Source organism: Salvelinus sp. IW2-2015, linkage group LG18 (assembly GCF_002910315.2).
Source record: "Salvelinus sp. IW2-2015 linkage group LG18, ASM291031v2, whole genome shotgun sequence".
Taxonomy (NCBI): Eukaryota; Metazoa; Chordata; class Actinopteri; order Salmoniformes; family Salmonidae; genus Salvelinus; species Salvelinus sp. IW2-2015.
The window spans coordinates 46,776,690-46,793,064 of NC_036858.1; the positions used below are offsets into that span (position 1 = coordinate 46,776,690).

At 46.4% G+C, this 16,375-nt stretch overlaps 1 protein-coding gene across 2 annotated transcripts in view; it reads left to right on the forward strand.

Annotated features, from left to right (window-relative positions):
* arhgef33 (Rho guanine nucleotide exchange factor (GEF) 33) overlaps positions 1–16,375 on the forward strand; it is a 28,438-nt gene that overhangs the window by 3,081 nt on the left and 8,982 nt on the right. For both annotated transcript variants that reach the window (XM_070448554.1, XM_070448555.1), the window contains exons 4-8: positions 506–627; positions 719–852; positions 1,178–1,300; positions 6,994–7,120; positions 9,061–9,193. In XM_070448554.1, coding sequence (XP_070304655.1) covers positions 506–627; positions 719–852; positions 1,178–1,300; positions 6,994–7,120; positions 9,061–9,193 — 639 coding nt within the window. The remainder of the gene's footprint in view (positions 1–505; positions 628–718; positions 853–1,177; positions 1,301–6,993; positions 7,121–9,060; positions 9,194–16,375) is intronic.

Genomic DNA, 16,375 nt, shown 5'->3' on the forward strand with positions numbered 1-16,375 from the left:
TTAGCTGATGGGATTGGAACCCGGTGTTGTCATCTGTTGAAATAGCACATACGTGACAATGATCGACGAGTTGTGCATTTCGAGATGCCGTACCGCGCATCACCTGCATGATTCTTGCCATTCCCCTTTGACCTCTCTCATCAACGAGCTGTTTTCGCTCACAGGACTGCATCTGACTGGATGTTTTTTGTTTGTCGCGCCATTCTTGGTAAATCCTAGATACTGTCGTGCTTGAAAAGCCCAGGAGGCCGGCTGTTTCTGAGATACTGGAACCGGCGCGCCTGGCACCGACAATCATACCACGCAAAAAGTAACTTAGTTCACTCGTTTTGCCCATTCTAACATTCAATTGAACAGTGACTAAATGCCTTGATGCCTGTATGCCTGCTTTATATAGCAAGCCAAAGCCATGTGACTCACTGTCTGTAGGAGCGAAACCATTTTCGTGTACGGGGTGGTGTACCTAATAAACTGGCCACTGAGTGTATGTTCTGGTTGTGTTTAGGAGGACCTGAGCAGTGCTCTAACCCAGATCAAAGAGGTTAGCAGCAGACAGAAAGAGCTACAGGAAGGCCTGGAGTTCCTCCAATCAGAGACCGGCAGAGAGATCCGGCCCGTTCAACAGAGGTGTGTGACACACACATGTTGCATGCACAAACATTCACACACATACTTTCTTCACCTGAAATGAACTCACCATTCCCCTTGGTTTTGTCAGAAAAAGCTCCAAAGGGGACTGCCATGGGGAGGGCCATGAGTGTCTCTCCAACCAGACAGAGCTCAACGTCATCCAGCATTACTTTGCCAGCCTGCCCAGCATCTCTCCACACAGGAGCATAGCCTCGACACAGAGTGAGTTATACCTCTGAGGGACAGACAGAGTCCACTCATAGCAGATCCTGTATGTGTGTCATCGATGTACTGACTAGCTGGTCCTTACCCATTGGGCACAGACGTCAATTCAACGTTTATTCCATGTTGGTTCAAAAACATTGCTTCAACCAGTGTGTGCCCAGTGGGTTAGGGTTAGCCATTGAACATACTTCCTTTAGATGAATCAAATACTTGGCGGCTGTATAGGGATGTTACAGCACATGAAATCAATTAGAGACAGCGGAATCGCATTGACAATGCTTGTGTTTTCTCCCTGTGTATGTATGTACTGTGTGTGGTGCAGCCTCTAACTCAGAGCAGGAGGCAGCCAGTGGCCTGCCCCAAAGGGGTCAGTCGAAGTCTCCAGTGTGGACAGAATCGAAAGAGAGCCGGGACGACACGGATGCACAGAGTGCCTCAGAAAACAGTGAGGCACATCACCACTGACGTTACACACAGTGACTTATTCCCTTGTTATATTACAGAGCCCTACATTAAATTATTTTGTAGTCAATAGACTTATTCCCATTTAATAGGTCACAGCTGTGTAAAAAGCACACTTATTTTATTAACCTTAATTTCCAGTGGTGGCCTGAGAACAACAATGTGAGCAACACATTCAGGAATGATCACTACAAAATTACAGTTACAACATTACATAAAATTACAAAATTAAATTACAGTATATTCAAAAAGGGTAGTATAAACAAATATATACAATCAACCAAAATATATATATATTATATATACATATATATTATCAGAGCCCTAGATTCACCTTTTGGGACCTAAAAATCTAGTTTTAAAGTGAACTGAGGAGCATAGTAACTGAAAGCAGTCTTCCTTAACGCAGAGGAGATCAATGGAACCTCTAGTACCAACCAGTCTTGAGAGCGAGTATTATAGTTACTCGATTTCCAGTTTAGAAGTGAGGTGAGGTAGTATGGGAGTTTCTGGAGAAGTGCTTTATATATGAATCATAGCCAATGTTGCGCCCTTCTGCTAGTCAGAAACACCCAGCCAACAGAACTACAGTATATACAGTTGAAGTCGGAAGTTTACATACACCTTAGCCAAATTCATTTACTCTCAGTTTTTCACAATTCCTGACATTTAATCCAAGTAAAAATTCCCTGTCTTAGGTCAGTTAGGATCACCACTTTATTTTAAGAATGTGAAATGGCAGAATAATAGTAGAGATAATGATTTATTTCAGCTTTTAATTCTTTCATCACATTCACAGTGGGTCAGAAGTTTACATACACTCAATTAGTATTTGGTAGCATTGCCTTTAAATTGTTTAACTTGGGTCAAACATTTCGGGTAGCCTTCCACAAGCTTCCCACAATAMGTTGGGTGAATTTTGGCCCATTCCTCCTGACAGAGCTGGTGTAACTGAGTCAGGTTTGTAGGCCTCCTTGCTCGCACATGCTTTTTCAGTTCTGCCCACACATTTTCTATAGGATTGAGGTCAGAGCTTTGTGATGGCCACTCCAATACCTTGACTTTGTTGTCCTTAAGCCATTTTGCCACAACTTTGGAAGTATGCTTGGGGTCATTGTCCGTTTGGAAGACCCATTTGCGACCAAGCTTTAACTTCCTGACTGATGTCTTGAGATGTTGCTTCAATATATCCACATAATTTTCCTCCCTCACGATGCCATCTATTTTGTGAAGTGCACCAGTCCTCCTGCCGCAAAGCACCCCCAAAACATGATGAAACCACCACCGTGCTTAACAATTGGGATGGTGTTCTTCGGCTTGCAAGCCTCCCCCTTGTTCCTCCAAACATAATGATGGTCATTATGGGCAAAGAGTTCTATTTTTGTTTCATCAGACCAGAGGACATTTCTCCAAAATGTACAATCTTTGTCCCCATGTGCAGTTGCAAACCTCAGTCTGGCATTTTTATGGCGGTTTTGGAGCAGCGGCTTCTTCCTTGCTGAGTGGCCTTTCAGCTTATGTCATAATAGGACTTGTTTTACTTTGGATATAGATACTTTTGTACCTGTTTCCTTCAGCATCTTCACAAGGTCCTTTGCTGTTGTTCTGGGATTGATTTGCACTTGTCGCACCAAAGTACGTTCATCTCTGGGAGACAGAACGCGACTCCTTCCTGAGCGGTATGACGGCTGCTTGGTCCCATGGTGTTTATACTTGCGTACTATTGTTTGTACAGATGAACGTGGTACCTTCATGCGTTTGGAAATTGCTCCCAAGGATGAACCAGACTTGTGGGGGTCCACAATTGTTTTTCTGAGGTCTTGGCTTTTTTCTTTTGATTTTCCCATGATGTCAAGCAAAGAGGCACTGAGTTTGAAGGTTGGCCTTGAAATACATCAACAGTTACACCTCCAATTGACTCAAATTATGTAAATTAGCCTATCATAAGCTTCTAAAGCCATGACATAATTTTCTGGAATTTTTCAAGCTGTTTAAAGGCTCAGTCAACTCAGTGTATGTAAACTTCTGACCCACTGGAATTGTGATCAAATCAAATCAACGTTTATTTGTCACGTGCGCCAAATACAACAGGTGTAGGTAGACCTTACAGTGAAATGCTTACCTACAGGCTCTAACCAATAGTGCAAAAAAGGTATTAGGTGAACAATAGGTAATTAAAGAAATAAAAACAACAGTAAAAAGATAGTGAAAAATAACAGTAGCGAGGCTATAAATGTAGCGAGGCTACATACAGACACCAGTTAGTCGGGCTGATTGAGGTAGTATGTACATGAATGTATAGTTAAAGTGACTATGCATATATGATAAAGAGAGAGTAGCAGCAGCCTAAAAGAGGGGTTGGGGTATGGGCACACAATTCAAATAGTCATTTGATTACCTGTTCAGGAGTCTTATGGCTTGGGGGTAAAAACTGTCCTTTTTGTCCTAGACGTGGCACTCCGGTACCGCTTGCCATGCGGTAGTAGAGAGAACAGTCTATGACTGGGGTGGCAATTTTTAGGGCCTTCCTCTGACAACGCCTGGTGTAGAGGTCCTGGATGGCAGGCGGCTTAGCCCCAGTGATGTACTGGGCCGTACGCTCTACCCTCTGTAGTGCCTTGCTGTCGGACGCTGAGCAATTGCCATACCGGGCAGTGATGCAACCAGTCAGGATGCTCTCGATGTTGCAGCTGTAGAACATTTTGAAGTTCTCAGGACCCATGCCAAATCTTTTTAGTTTCCTTCAGGGGAATAGGCTTTGTTGTGCCCTCTTCACGACTGTCTTGGTGATGTGTTGGTGATGTGGACACCAAGGAACTTGAAGCTCTCAAACTGCTCCACTACTGCCCCGTCGATGAGTATGGGGGCGTGCTCGGTCCTCCTTTTCCTGTAGTCCACAATCATCTCCTTAGCATTGGTTACATTGAGGGATAGGTTGCTATTCTGGCACCACCCGGGCCAGGTCTTTGACCTCCTCCCTGTAGGCTGTCTCGTCGTTGTCGGTTGTGTCGTCTGCAAACTTAATAATGGTGTTGGAGTCGTGCCAGGCCATGCAGTCGTGGGTGAACAGGGAGTACAGGAGGGGACTGAGCACGCACCCCTGGGGGGCTCCAGTGTTGAGGATCAGCGTGGCAGATGTGTTGCTACCTACCCTCACCACCTGTGGGCGGCCTGTCAGGAAGTCCAGGATCCAGTTGCAGAGGGASGTGTTAAGTCCCAGAATCCTTAGCTTAGTGATGAGCTTTGAGGGTACTATGGTATTGAACGCTGAGCTGTAGTCAATGAATAGCATTCTCACATAGGTGTTCCTTTTGTCTAGGTGGGAAAGKGCAGTGTGGAGTGCAATAGAGATTGCATCATCTGTGGATCTGTATAGGCGCTATGCAAATTGGAGTGGGTCTAGGGTTTCTGGGATAATGGTGTTGATGTGAGCCATTACCAGCCTTTCAAAGCACTTCATAGCTACGGACGTGAGTGCTACGGGTCTGTAGTCATTTAGGCAGGTTGCCTTTGTNGAGAGAGGATGGAAGGAGAGGAACTGAGAGGGGCAGGCAGCAGCCTGAATCCCTGTCTGTTCACATGAGCTGATTCACTTATCTCTGCAGACTAAATTCAATAAATCTCCACATCCTAAGAACGGCCRCTACACTAGAGACAGAAAAAAGCTTGCCTCTAACGGGAGGGCAAAAAGGAGAAATTGGGACACTCTCCAAACAACAGCAACAATAAAGAAGATAAAGAGAATAATGTGACTCAGTGGAGAGCCTTGTTGGAAACAAACCCTGTGCCAAAATGAGCTGTGACCTCGCTGACCTCTGAAAGGGTAACTGCTGGGCCACACATGGCTGCAGTGAGAGATTCACAGACAGTACACTACAGGACAGGAAGCTGCTGGTGAGGACTGCATGGGGAGAGCAGCGATCTCCAAGATGTTCAAATTACAGAGAAATGTTCAATAGGCTCACCGTCAGTCTCCGTTAACTCTCAACTCCYGTTTCTATTCTCCTTTTCTGTCCTGGTCCTCTGACATCTTATACCCCAGCACTCTCACCTTCACCCATCTTTTTTTCTCTCCTTTCCCCATCTTCCTTATCTCATCCTTCCTTTTCCTCTCTTTTCCTTGTCAAAACAGCTGCTCATTTCTCCAAGTAATTGATTCACCCCCACATACAGAACCAATGTAGTTACAGTGTGTTCTGAACATTCTGGAGACATTAGTAAGGTCACAAACAACCATCGATGTAGTAACTGTTGTTACATCCTAACCCCTAACCTGGTGTTCCAGCTGCAGGCCTTGGTGGTGGAGCTGCGTACGGGGCTGCAGGGAGTGTTACAGGACGTGTCTGCGCTGCAGCAGAGGGACAAAGGTCTGGAGGAGAGGGCTCAGGGCCAGCAGAGCGATGTGGATGACAGGATCATGGGAATCAGGAACTCCCTCAACACATTTAAGGTACCCCACTTCCCACATGACTTGAACAAACCTCACTGATATCAGATACCAAATATGTGCCTGTTTGTCATTCTTCTCATACGATCAAATCAAATATTATTGGTCACACACATATTTAGCATATTTTATTGCGGGTGTGGCGAAACGCTTGTAAAGTGGACTACGGTGGACTACAGTCAAATCAGTAAGTCTCTAGCAATTCTAGCAGGATGCCTAAGTATTACAGTATGTTACTCTGTGGCACATGTATTGTGAACATAGCTAGATATCATAGTGATGGGATTGTGCTGTATGTCGTGATTGTGTTCAGGAGGACCTGAGCGGTGCTCTATCCCAGATCAAAGAGGTTACCAGCAGACAGAAAGAGCTACAGAAAGGCCTGGAGCTCCTCCAATCAGAGACCGGCAGAGAGATCCTGTCCGTTCAACAGAGGTACGTAACACTGACACACGTTGCATGCATGAACATTCACAGACAGACATTGCATCATCACCTGACGTGAACTCACCACTCTCTGTTGCTTCCCCTTGGTTTTGTCAGGAAAAGCTCCAAAGGGGACTGCATTGGGGAGGGGCATGGGTGTCTCTCCAACCAGACAGAGCTCAATGTCATCCAGCATTACTTTGCCAGCCTACCCAGCGGCTCTCCACAGATGAGCACAGCCTCCACACAGAGTGAGTTATGCCTCTGAGGGACAGACATTCATAACCAGTCCTGTATGTGTCATTGATTGTACTGACTAGCTGGTCCTTAAAGACCTGTTCATGAAAGTCATTGAACGTACTTGCCTCAGCTGACTCAAATACCTGGGGGCTGTATAGGAATGTTTACATCACATGAAAGACAGTGGAATCGAATGGCAAATGCTTGTGTTTGCCCCATGTGTGTACTGTGTGGTGCAGCCTCTAACTCAGAGCAGGACGCAGCCAGTGGCCAGCCCCAGAGAGCTCAGTCCAAGTCTCCAGTGTGGAGAGAAAGGAAAGAGAGCCGAGACGACACGGATGCACAGAGCGTCCCAGAGAACGGTGAGTGACATCACCGCTGACGTTACACACGTCAGTGACTTATTCCCTTGTTACATTAGGGAGCCCTACGTTAAATTATTTAGCAGTCAATATACAAATTCCCATTTAATACTGTAGGTCACAGCGGTGTAAAAAGTATGTCAGTGTGTGGTGCTTCTTTTTCACTGTGTGTGTGTGTGTTTGTGTGTGTTTGTGTGTCAGGTAAGAGGCAGGTTGCTGCCCTGGAGCTGTTGGAGTCAGAGAGGGTGTATGTGTCGTACCTGTCTCTCCTGCTGAAAGCCAACATCACCTTCAACAGCACAGAGGACCTCCACACCAAAGACAAACGGTACTGTACCACTGACGGTTATTATTTACACATTTATGTGAGATGTACAGTGCCTTGCAAAAGTATTCATCCCCCTTGGCGTTTTTCCTATTTTGTTGCATTACAACCTGTCATTTAAATGGATTTTATGTAATGGACATACACAAAATAATCCAAATTGGTGAAGTGAAATGAAAAAAATAACAAAAAAAATCAAAAAAATACAAAACGGAGAAGTGGTGCGTGCATATGTATTCACCCCGTTTCCTGTGAAGCCCCTAAATAAGATCTGGTGCAACCAATTACCTTCAGAAGTCACATATTTAGTTAAATAAAGTCCAACTGTGTGCAATCGAAGTGTCACATGATCTCAGTATATATACACCTGTTCTGAAAGGCCCCAGAGTCTACAACACCACTAAGCAAGGGGCACCACCAAGCAAGCGTGACTATGAAGACCAAGGAGCTCTCCAAACAAGTCAGGGACAAAGTTGTGGAGAAGTACAGATCAGGGTTGGGTAATAAAATAATATCAGAAACTTTGAACATCCCACAGAGCACCATTAAATCGATTATTAAAAAAAGAATACACAATAAGCCTGCCAAGAGAGGGCCTCCCACCAAAACTCATGGACCAGGCAAGGAGGGCATTAATCAGAGAGGCAACAAAGAGACCAAAGATAACCCTGAAGGAGCTGCAAAGCTCCACAGCGGAGATTGGAGTATCTGTCCATAGAACCACTTTAAGCCGTACACTCCACAGACCTGGGCGTTACGGAAGAGAGGCCAGAACAAAATAAGCAAACATGTTTGGTGTTCGCCAAAATGTATGTGGGAGACTCCCGAAACATATGGAAGAAGGTACTCTGGTCAGATGAGACTAAAATGTAGCTTTTGGGCCATCAAGGAAAACGCTATGTCTGGCACAAACCCAACACCTCTCATCACCCCAAGAACACCATGGCAGCATCATGCTGTGGGGATGTTTTTCATCGGCAGGGACTGGGAAACTGGTCAGAATTGAAGGAATAATGGATGGCGCTAAATACAGGGAAATTCTTGAGGGATACCTGTTTCAGTCTTCCAGAGATTTGAGACTGGGACAGAGGTTCACCTTCCAGCAGGACAATGACCTTAAGCATATTGCTAAAGCAACACTCGAGTGGTTTAAGGGGAACATTTAAATGTCTTGGAATGGCCTAGTCAAAACCCCCATTTTTCCTATTTTGTTGCCTTACAACATGGAACATTGATTATTGGGGGTTTATCATTTGATTTACACAACATGTAAATCCCCCCAAGGGGGGTGAATACTTTCGCAAGCCACTGTAGTAGCCACACTGTGGCTGAACTGTTTTGTTATAGTTCACAGCAACAGAGCCACCGGACCACTATTACATAAATATAGGCTTCGTAGGAACCAATTAAATTAGGTTTGTACATTTGTCACAGTGGGCCAGTGCTTTAGGGTTCAGGGTTAGGGTTTAATAGTGCACTATGACTCATTGAAGCAGATTAAATTTTAACTGTTGTTCTCAACATTGACCTTGGTAGAACCCTTAGGTTCGGTTCATAAACAAAAGATAAATGACTGCTGCAAAATATAAAATACTGCTGTGAAACATGCTATTACTATCAGCATGCTATGACTGTTACTTACACTGCAATTTCTATTATAACAACAACTTTCACTGGTCCATTTACCTCAGTATTCTGTATGCTAACACCATCATGTTTAAATGCATCTTCCAATTCCATAATTTCAGTTCTGTCGTCTCCTTTATCTCTGTCTGTAGTTATCCGCATCTGTTTCACTCTCTCTTTCATCCATCCAGTCTTCATATCGTTTCACATTTCTCCAGTTCTGTTTGAGCCTTTATCAACCACTGTTCTGTACCTCTCTCCTCGCAGTGTAATGTGGTGTGATGTGTTTTATATCTATCTCCTTTGTCTCTCTCCAGGCCATTCCCCAGTTCTCTACGTTTCCTCATCCAGCAACACCTGGAGCTGCTTCACACTCTGCAGGAGAGGGTGCTCAAGCGCCAGTGGCAGGGCATCATGGGAGATGTATTCATGAGGCTCACCAGCAAAGAGGTATTCATTTTTGACAGGTACAAATGACCCATGACGTCATGGAAAGGAGCCTTCAAGGGTTTAACCCTGACCAGGTAAACTGACCTAGAGAAACTCAGGGCTCTACTCTAGTGATGGTATCACAGTCTGGCTGCAAACTACATTACCCCTCACATACAGTATCCAGTCTATTAGGTGCTTATTGTATTAGGACCAATGTGATTTAGCCGTTAGCAGTTAGGGGCCCCATAGGAGACTGTCCAGGGGAAATGCTGTGATTCAGACCTGGCGCTAGGATAAAGTGACTATGGGGGGCAGTTGAAATCAGTGAGGCGGCACAATTTTGGGGGGTTCTTGCATTGGAATTATATTGAATTCTGCTTATATCACACTATACCACACTAAACATAAAGTTCAAATGCCAAGACTCCGAGATTATTGATTGAGTGCTTGAGTGGCAGGTTTGGCGCTTAATCTGTAGCCTATCTCCCCTGCACTGTATCAGCACAATGGACAGCGCCTTACACACTAAAGTACGTGTCAAACTCATTCCACGGAGGGCCGAGCATCTGCGGGTTTTCGCTCCACTCTTGTACTTGATTTATGAATTAAGGTCACTAATTAGTAAGGAACGCCCCTCAACAGTTGTCTAGGTTTAAATGGAAAGGAAAAACTAAACACCTGCAGACACTCGGCCCTCCGAGGAATGAGTTTGACAGCACTGCACTCAAGCAAGTACATATTGGTAATGAATATAGGCTACAAGATAGATAAAGTAATTCACCTATTACAAACAGCCTATGTGAATGCAGCCATACACACAGCTGTCTTACCAAAATAATGCAAACTAAATGCTGAAAGTAGTAGCCTAGTCATTCATGCATGAAAACAAAAATACTGAATAGCAGTTTGCCTTAGAATACTGACAACTGCGAATGCGAACAGAACAAAACAGCGGTACCAAGTAGGCCTAGTAAACAAAATATCAGATTGAAAAGGCATGACAATCTATATTTAGGCTAGTTACATTAACAGTGAACAAAAGGTGAATGGAGATCCAAATAACCAAAACATAGTCTACAGCCTATTACAGTGAGATGCAGCCTGGCTTGAACATGGAAAACCATGTCGCTCATGAGTACAGCAACACATTGAGATATGGCACAATACACTTCTGTAATTCAAATTTGACCCAAGTAATCAATTAAGCAATGCTAGCCTGCCTTAAACATGTTTCCAATACATACATTTACAACCATGAAAACCAATAGGCTACCAATTAGAAATCCATAATAGAATGTATCTATTTCTATGATGAAACATACCGATATGTAGCAATACCCAGGGGTGTCATTCAGCAGTAACCAAGTATTCCAGCACTCTCAAGGGTGGCAGGTAGCCTTCCCTGAGCTGGCAGGGTGGAGGAATCTGCACTTCTGCTACGTGTTTCTATGTTTTGTAGTGAGGTAGATAAGCATTTCCAATGACATCATCAACCAATAAGTAGGCAATAATTGGTTAAAATCACAGAATGCACACCAATGATGTCATTGGAAACACTTATCTTCCTCTATTTTTACTACAAAATACAGAAACACACAATTTTCACATATATTGACGTTGGGGTCATGCTGGAGATGATGAATATGAAGTTGAAATATAATTTATTTTCCCTTTAACCCTCAACAACAACTGCTCCCCTGGCGGCCGATGACGATTAAGGCAGCCCCCCGCACCTCTCTGATTCAGAGGGGTTGGGTTAAATGCGGAAGACACATTTAGGTTGAATGCATTCAGTTGTGCAACTGACTAGGTATCCCCTTTCCCTTTCCTATGAACCAGTTGCTCTTAACCTGCGGCTAGGGTAGGATTCTAGGCTAACCTGGGCTGGCTTCTCTGTTCCAAGATCGTCAGGAACAGTCAGAGGTGGAGGGGGCTGTGGAGCCATTATCTTGGCGGCACTTGTGGAAGGGTGGGTAGGCTCTGCAGGCGGAGCTAGCTGAAGCTCGGCAGCATCATCGCTGCTGAGCTTGGCGGCGGCCTTGGTGGTTTGATGCTGCTGCTGCTCATTGCTCTCTTTCTCCTTCTCCTTTGTTTGTGTACTTTGACAAAGCGAATTTCTGATCTCCATCGTGGCAGATTAGCTGGTTTGGCTAATAACACTAATGCTTTTTACAGCTAACTAGCTAAGAAGCTAACTAAACTCTGTTATGGTGGGGCGTGAGGCAGAGATAAGTGAAGCCGCTTCAACTGTAAACTTTACCCTGCCCTTATAAATCGAAATCAAATATTACAGGCGGAGGTATCACGTTTTTCACTTAGCCTATCTCAGATGAGAAGTGTTTTCCCCCCGCTTTTTATGGGAACCCAAAGGAGTCATACCTAACCACACCAGTGGCTTTACATAGCCCCCCCTACACACATTCTGTCCATTGTGCTGAAACAGTGCAGCGGAGATACAGATTTTGTGCCTACCTTCATTTAATCATTTGTAATTTTTTGCCATTTTAATGTCGGGACATAAAACTAAAACTGAGGGGTCACAAGTTTCAACTAACTGGTCTAAGCCCCCTTTTTTCCCATTGTGGAACCGTGCCCGCTGTGACACAGTGCATCTCCTCACCAATTACACCATCATATGTGGAGTCCTTAAAATGAATCACAAGATCACATCTGACACTCAGGAGAGACGTGGGGATTTGGGAGAGAGGATAGATTTAGTCTCTGTCTATGTTTCAGATAATTTCTCTGTCTGTCTACACTCTAGTCTAGACTATGACCCTATCTACTGAGTTTCAATGACTGACTGACTGACTGTGTCTGTCTGTCTGTCTACACTCTAGTCTAGACTATGACCCTATCTACTGAGTTTCAATGACTGAATGACTGAATTACTGACTGTATCTGTCTGTCTGTCTACACTCTGACCCTATCTACTGAGTTTCAATGTCTGTCTGTCTGTCTGTCTGTCTGTCTGTCTGTCTGTCTGTCTGTCTGTCTGTGTCTCTAATTATCCATATTGTCTGTCTGTCTACACTCTAGTCTAGACTATGACCCTATCTACTGAGTTTCAATGACTGACTAACTGACTGACTGTGTCTGTCTGTCTGTCTGTCTACACTCTAGTCTAGACTATGACCCTATCTACAGTGCCTTGCAAAAGTATTCACCCCCCTTGGCGATTTTCCTATTTTGTTGCATTACAACCTGTAATTTAAATGGATTATTATTTGGATTTCATGTAATGGACATACACAAAATAGTCCAAATTGGTGAAGTGAAATGAAAAAAATAACTAAAAAATAATTAAAAAACAAACCTGGAAAAGTGGTGTGTGCATATGTATTCACCCCCTTTGCTATGAAGCCCCTAAAAAAGATCTGGTTCAACCAATTACCTTCAGAAGTCACATAATTAGTTAAATAAAGTCCACCTGTGTCACGACTTCCGCCGAAGTCGGTCCTTCTCCTTGTTCGGGTGGTGTTCGGCGGTCGACGTCACCGGCTTTCTAGTCACCATCGATCCATTTTTCAGTTTCGTTTTGTTTTGTCTGTATTAATCACACCTGGTTCCAATTCCCCTATCATGTTCCCTATTTAACCCTCTGGMTTTCATTTCTGTTTTGTCCGTGATTGTTTGTGCGTTAGTGGTTGTGGTTTATACATTGTGTTTGTGATTATTTCCATTTGTGGAATTTTTGCCATTAATCGTGAGTAAACACTGTGGTTTCGCTCAACACCTGTGTCCTGCGCTTGACTCCGATWATTCTCCGCACACAACCCTGACAGAATCACGGACCWTATTCAAATGGAGTCAGCAGGCGCAGCCAGCCCTTCTCTACCAGTAGAGGAGCAGGTTCAACAGCACGCGACCATGTTGCATAGTTTAGGGACAGCCATGGATCGCGTGCTGCAAACTATGGACAGATGGGAGAGAGGAGGTCTCCCAGTAAATCAGACCCCAGCACCGACACCCGCACCTCAACCTACACCACCGTCCATCCCTCCACCGGTCGGACCCAGTGGGATTCGGCTCTCGCTCCCAGGAGCGTATGATGGAACAGCAGCCGGGTGCCAGGGGTTCCTCCTACAGCTGGAGCTCTACCTGGCATCTGTTCATCCGTCCCCTTCGGGATACGAGAGGGTGGGCGCCCTCATCTCCTGTCTGACTGGTAGAGCCCTGGAGTGGGCCAACGCCATCTGGGGAAGAGAGGGTTCTACCCTGGATAATTATGATGACTTCTCTCGCCGCTTCCGGGCAGTTTTTGATCATCCACCTGAAGGGAGAGCGGCGGGAGAGCGGCGGGAGAGCGATTGTTCCATCTAAGACAGGGGATGAGGAGCGCACAAGATTTTGCCCTGGACTTCCGTACTCTGGCCGCTGGTGCGGGATGGAATGAGCGGSCCCTGATCGATCATTACAGGTGTAGTCTACGAGAGGACGTTCGTAGGGAGCTAGCCTGCAGGGACACCACTCTCAACCTGGACCAGCTGGTAGATTTATCTATCCGGCTGGATAACCTGTTGGCCTCCCGCGGGCGTCTAGATCGGGGTCCGCCCATTCCATTACCCAGCTCCTTGGATCCAACYCCTATGGAGTTGGGAGGGGCTGCTAGGAGGGAGACCGGAGGGGGATCCACTCCATGTACCAACTGTGGACGCAGAGGGCACACTGCTGTCCGGTGCTGGGGTGTTTCTCCTGGAAGTCGAGGTAGCAGGCGGAGCACTGGTGGGTCGTCTCAGGTGAGTAGGCACATAACTCACCCAGAGCCTTCTGTTGCACACATGTGGTTACCTATAGAATTTCCTGAGTTTTCCCCACATCCCCAGCATAAGGCGCTAGTAGATTCAGGCGCAGCTGGGAACTTTATTGACCGCTCTTTGGCTCATAGCTTAGGGATCCCTATTATTCCTGTTGATGTTCCCTTCCCTGTACATGCCTTAGATAGTCATCCTTTGGGGTCGGGGCTGGTTGGGGAGGTCACAGCGCCCATCGCTATGAGAACGCAGGGGGATCACGAGGAGAGAATTAGTCTCTTCTTGATCGACTCTCCTGCGTTTCCTGTTGTGTTGGGTCTTCCCTGGTTGGCCTCTCATGATCCGATTATTTCGTGGCAACAGAGGGCTCTCAAGGGATGGTCCTGTCAGTGTTCAGGGAGGTGTGTAGGTGTTTCCTTAGGTGCCACTACGGTGGAAAGTCCAAACCAGGTTTCCACCATGCACATTCCTCCCGAATATGCCGATTTGGCACTCGCCTTCTGTAAGAAGAAGGCGACTCAATTACCACCCCATCGACCGGGGGATTGTGCGATAGATCTCTTGGTAGACGCTACACTTCCCAGGAGTCACGTATATCCTTTGTCACAGGAGGAGACGGTGGCTATGGAGACATATGTCACCGAATCTCTGGGACAGGGATATATTCGGCCCTCCATCTCACCTGTCTCCTCGAGTTTCTTTTTTGTGAAGAAGAAGGATGGAGGGTTGCGCCCGTGTATTGATTATCGCGGATTGAATAAGATCACGGTAAAATACAGTTACCCGCTACCACTTATAGCCAGTATGACCGAGTCATTACACGGGGCGCGCTTCTTCACAAAATTGGACCTCAGGAGCGCGTACAACCTGGTGCGTATCAAGGGGGAAGATGAGTGGAARACAGCATTTAGCACCACTTCTGGGCATTATGAGTACCTCGTCATGCCGTATGGGTTAATGAATGCTCCATCAGTCTTCCAATCCTTTGTGGATGAGATCTTCAGGGACCTGCACGGGCAGGGTGTAGTGGTGTATATAGATGACATTCTAATATACTCCGCTACACGCGCCGAGCATGTGTCCCTAGTGCGCAGGGTGCTTGGTCGACTGTTGGAGCATGACCTGTACGTCAAGGCTGAGAAATGTCTGTTCTTCCAACAGTCCATCTCCTTCCTAGGGTACCGCTTTTCAGCGTCAGGGGTAGAGATGGAGAATGACCGCATTTCACAAGAGAGAGATACGTATTCCGAGCACTCGGATCCTGAGGATTATAGTTTCTGATCGGGGGTCCCCAATTTACGTCTAGAGTCTGGAGGGCGTTTTGGAACGCCTGGGATCTCGGTCAGCCTTACCTCAGGTTTCCACCCCGAGAGCAACGGGCAGGTGGAAGAGTCAACCAGGATGTGGGTAGGGTTCTGAGGTCCTATTGCCAGGACCGGCAGGGAGTGGGCGGTTAACATCCCCTGGGCGGAGATGGCCCAAAACTCCTCGCCATCTCTATCCAACTATCACGTTCAGTGTGTGCTAGGTTACCAGCCGGTCCTGGCACCATGGCATCAGAGCCAGATTGAGGCTCCTGCGGTGGATGAATGGTTTTCGGCATCAGAGGAGACTTGGAACGCTGCCCATGTGCGGTTACAACGGGCCATCAGAAGACAAAAGGCGAGTGCGACCGCCACGCGTGAGGCCCCGGTGTATGCACCGGGGGATCGGGTCTGGCTCTCGACCCGAAACCTACCCCTTCACCTGCCCTGCCGGAAGCTGGGTCCGCGGTTTGTGGGGCCATTTAAAGTCTGAGGAGACTGAACAAGGTTGTTATAGGTTACAACTCCCCCCTGATTACCGTATTATCCCTCGTTCCATGTGTCTCTCCTCAGGCCGGTGGTGGCTGGTCCGCTCCAGCAGTCTGAGGTGCGGGAGGTCCTCCGCCCCCTCTTGACATCGAGGGGGTCCCGGCGTATATCGTAAGGCTATCATGGATTCTAGACGTCGGGCGAGGGGCCTTCAATACCTCGTGGAGTGGGAGGGGTGTCCGGAGGAGAGATGCTGGTACCGGTGGAGGACATTCTAGATCCATCCATGTTACAAGAGTTTCACCGTCTCCACCCGGATCGCCCTGCCCTCGCCCTCTCGGGTCGCCCGAGGCCGGTGTCGTCGCGCTGCTGGAGCCGCGCGTCAAGGGAGGGTACTGTCACGACTTCCGCCGAAGTCGGTCCTTCTCCTTGTGTCGGGTTGTGTTCGGCGGTCGACGTCACGGGCTTTCTAGTCACCATCGATCCATTTTTCAGTTTCTGTTTTGTTGTCTGTATTAATCACACCTGGTTCCAATTCCCTATCATGTTCCTATTTAACCTCTGGATTTCATTTCTGTTTTGTCCGTGATTGTTTGTGCGTTAGTGGTTGTGGTTTATACATTGTGTGTTGTGATTATTTCCATTTGTGGAAT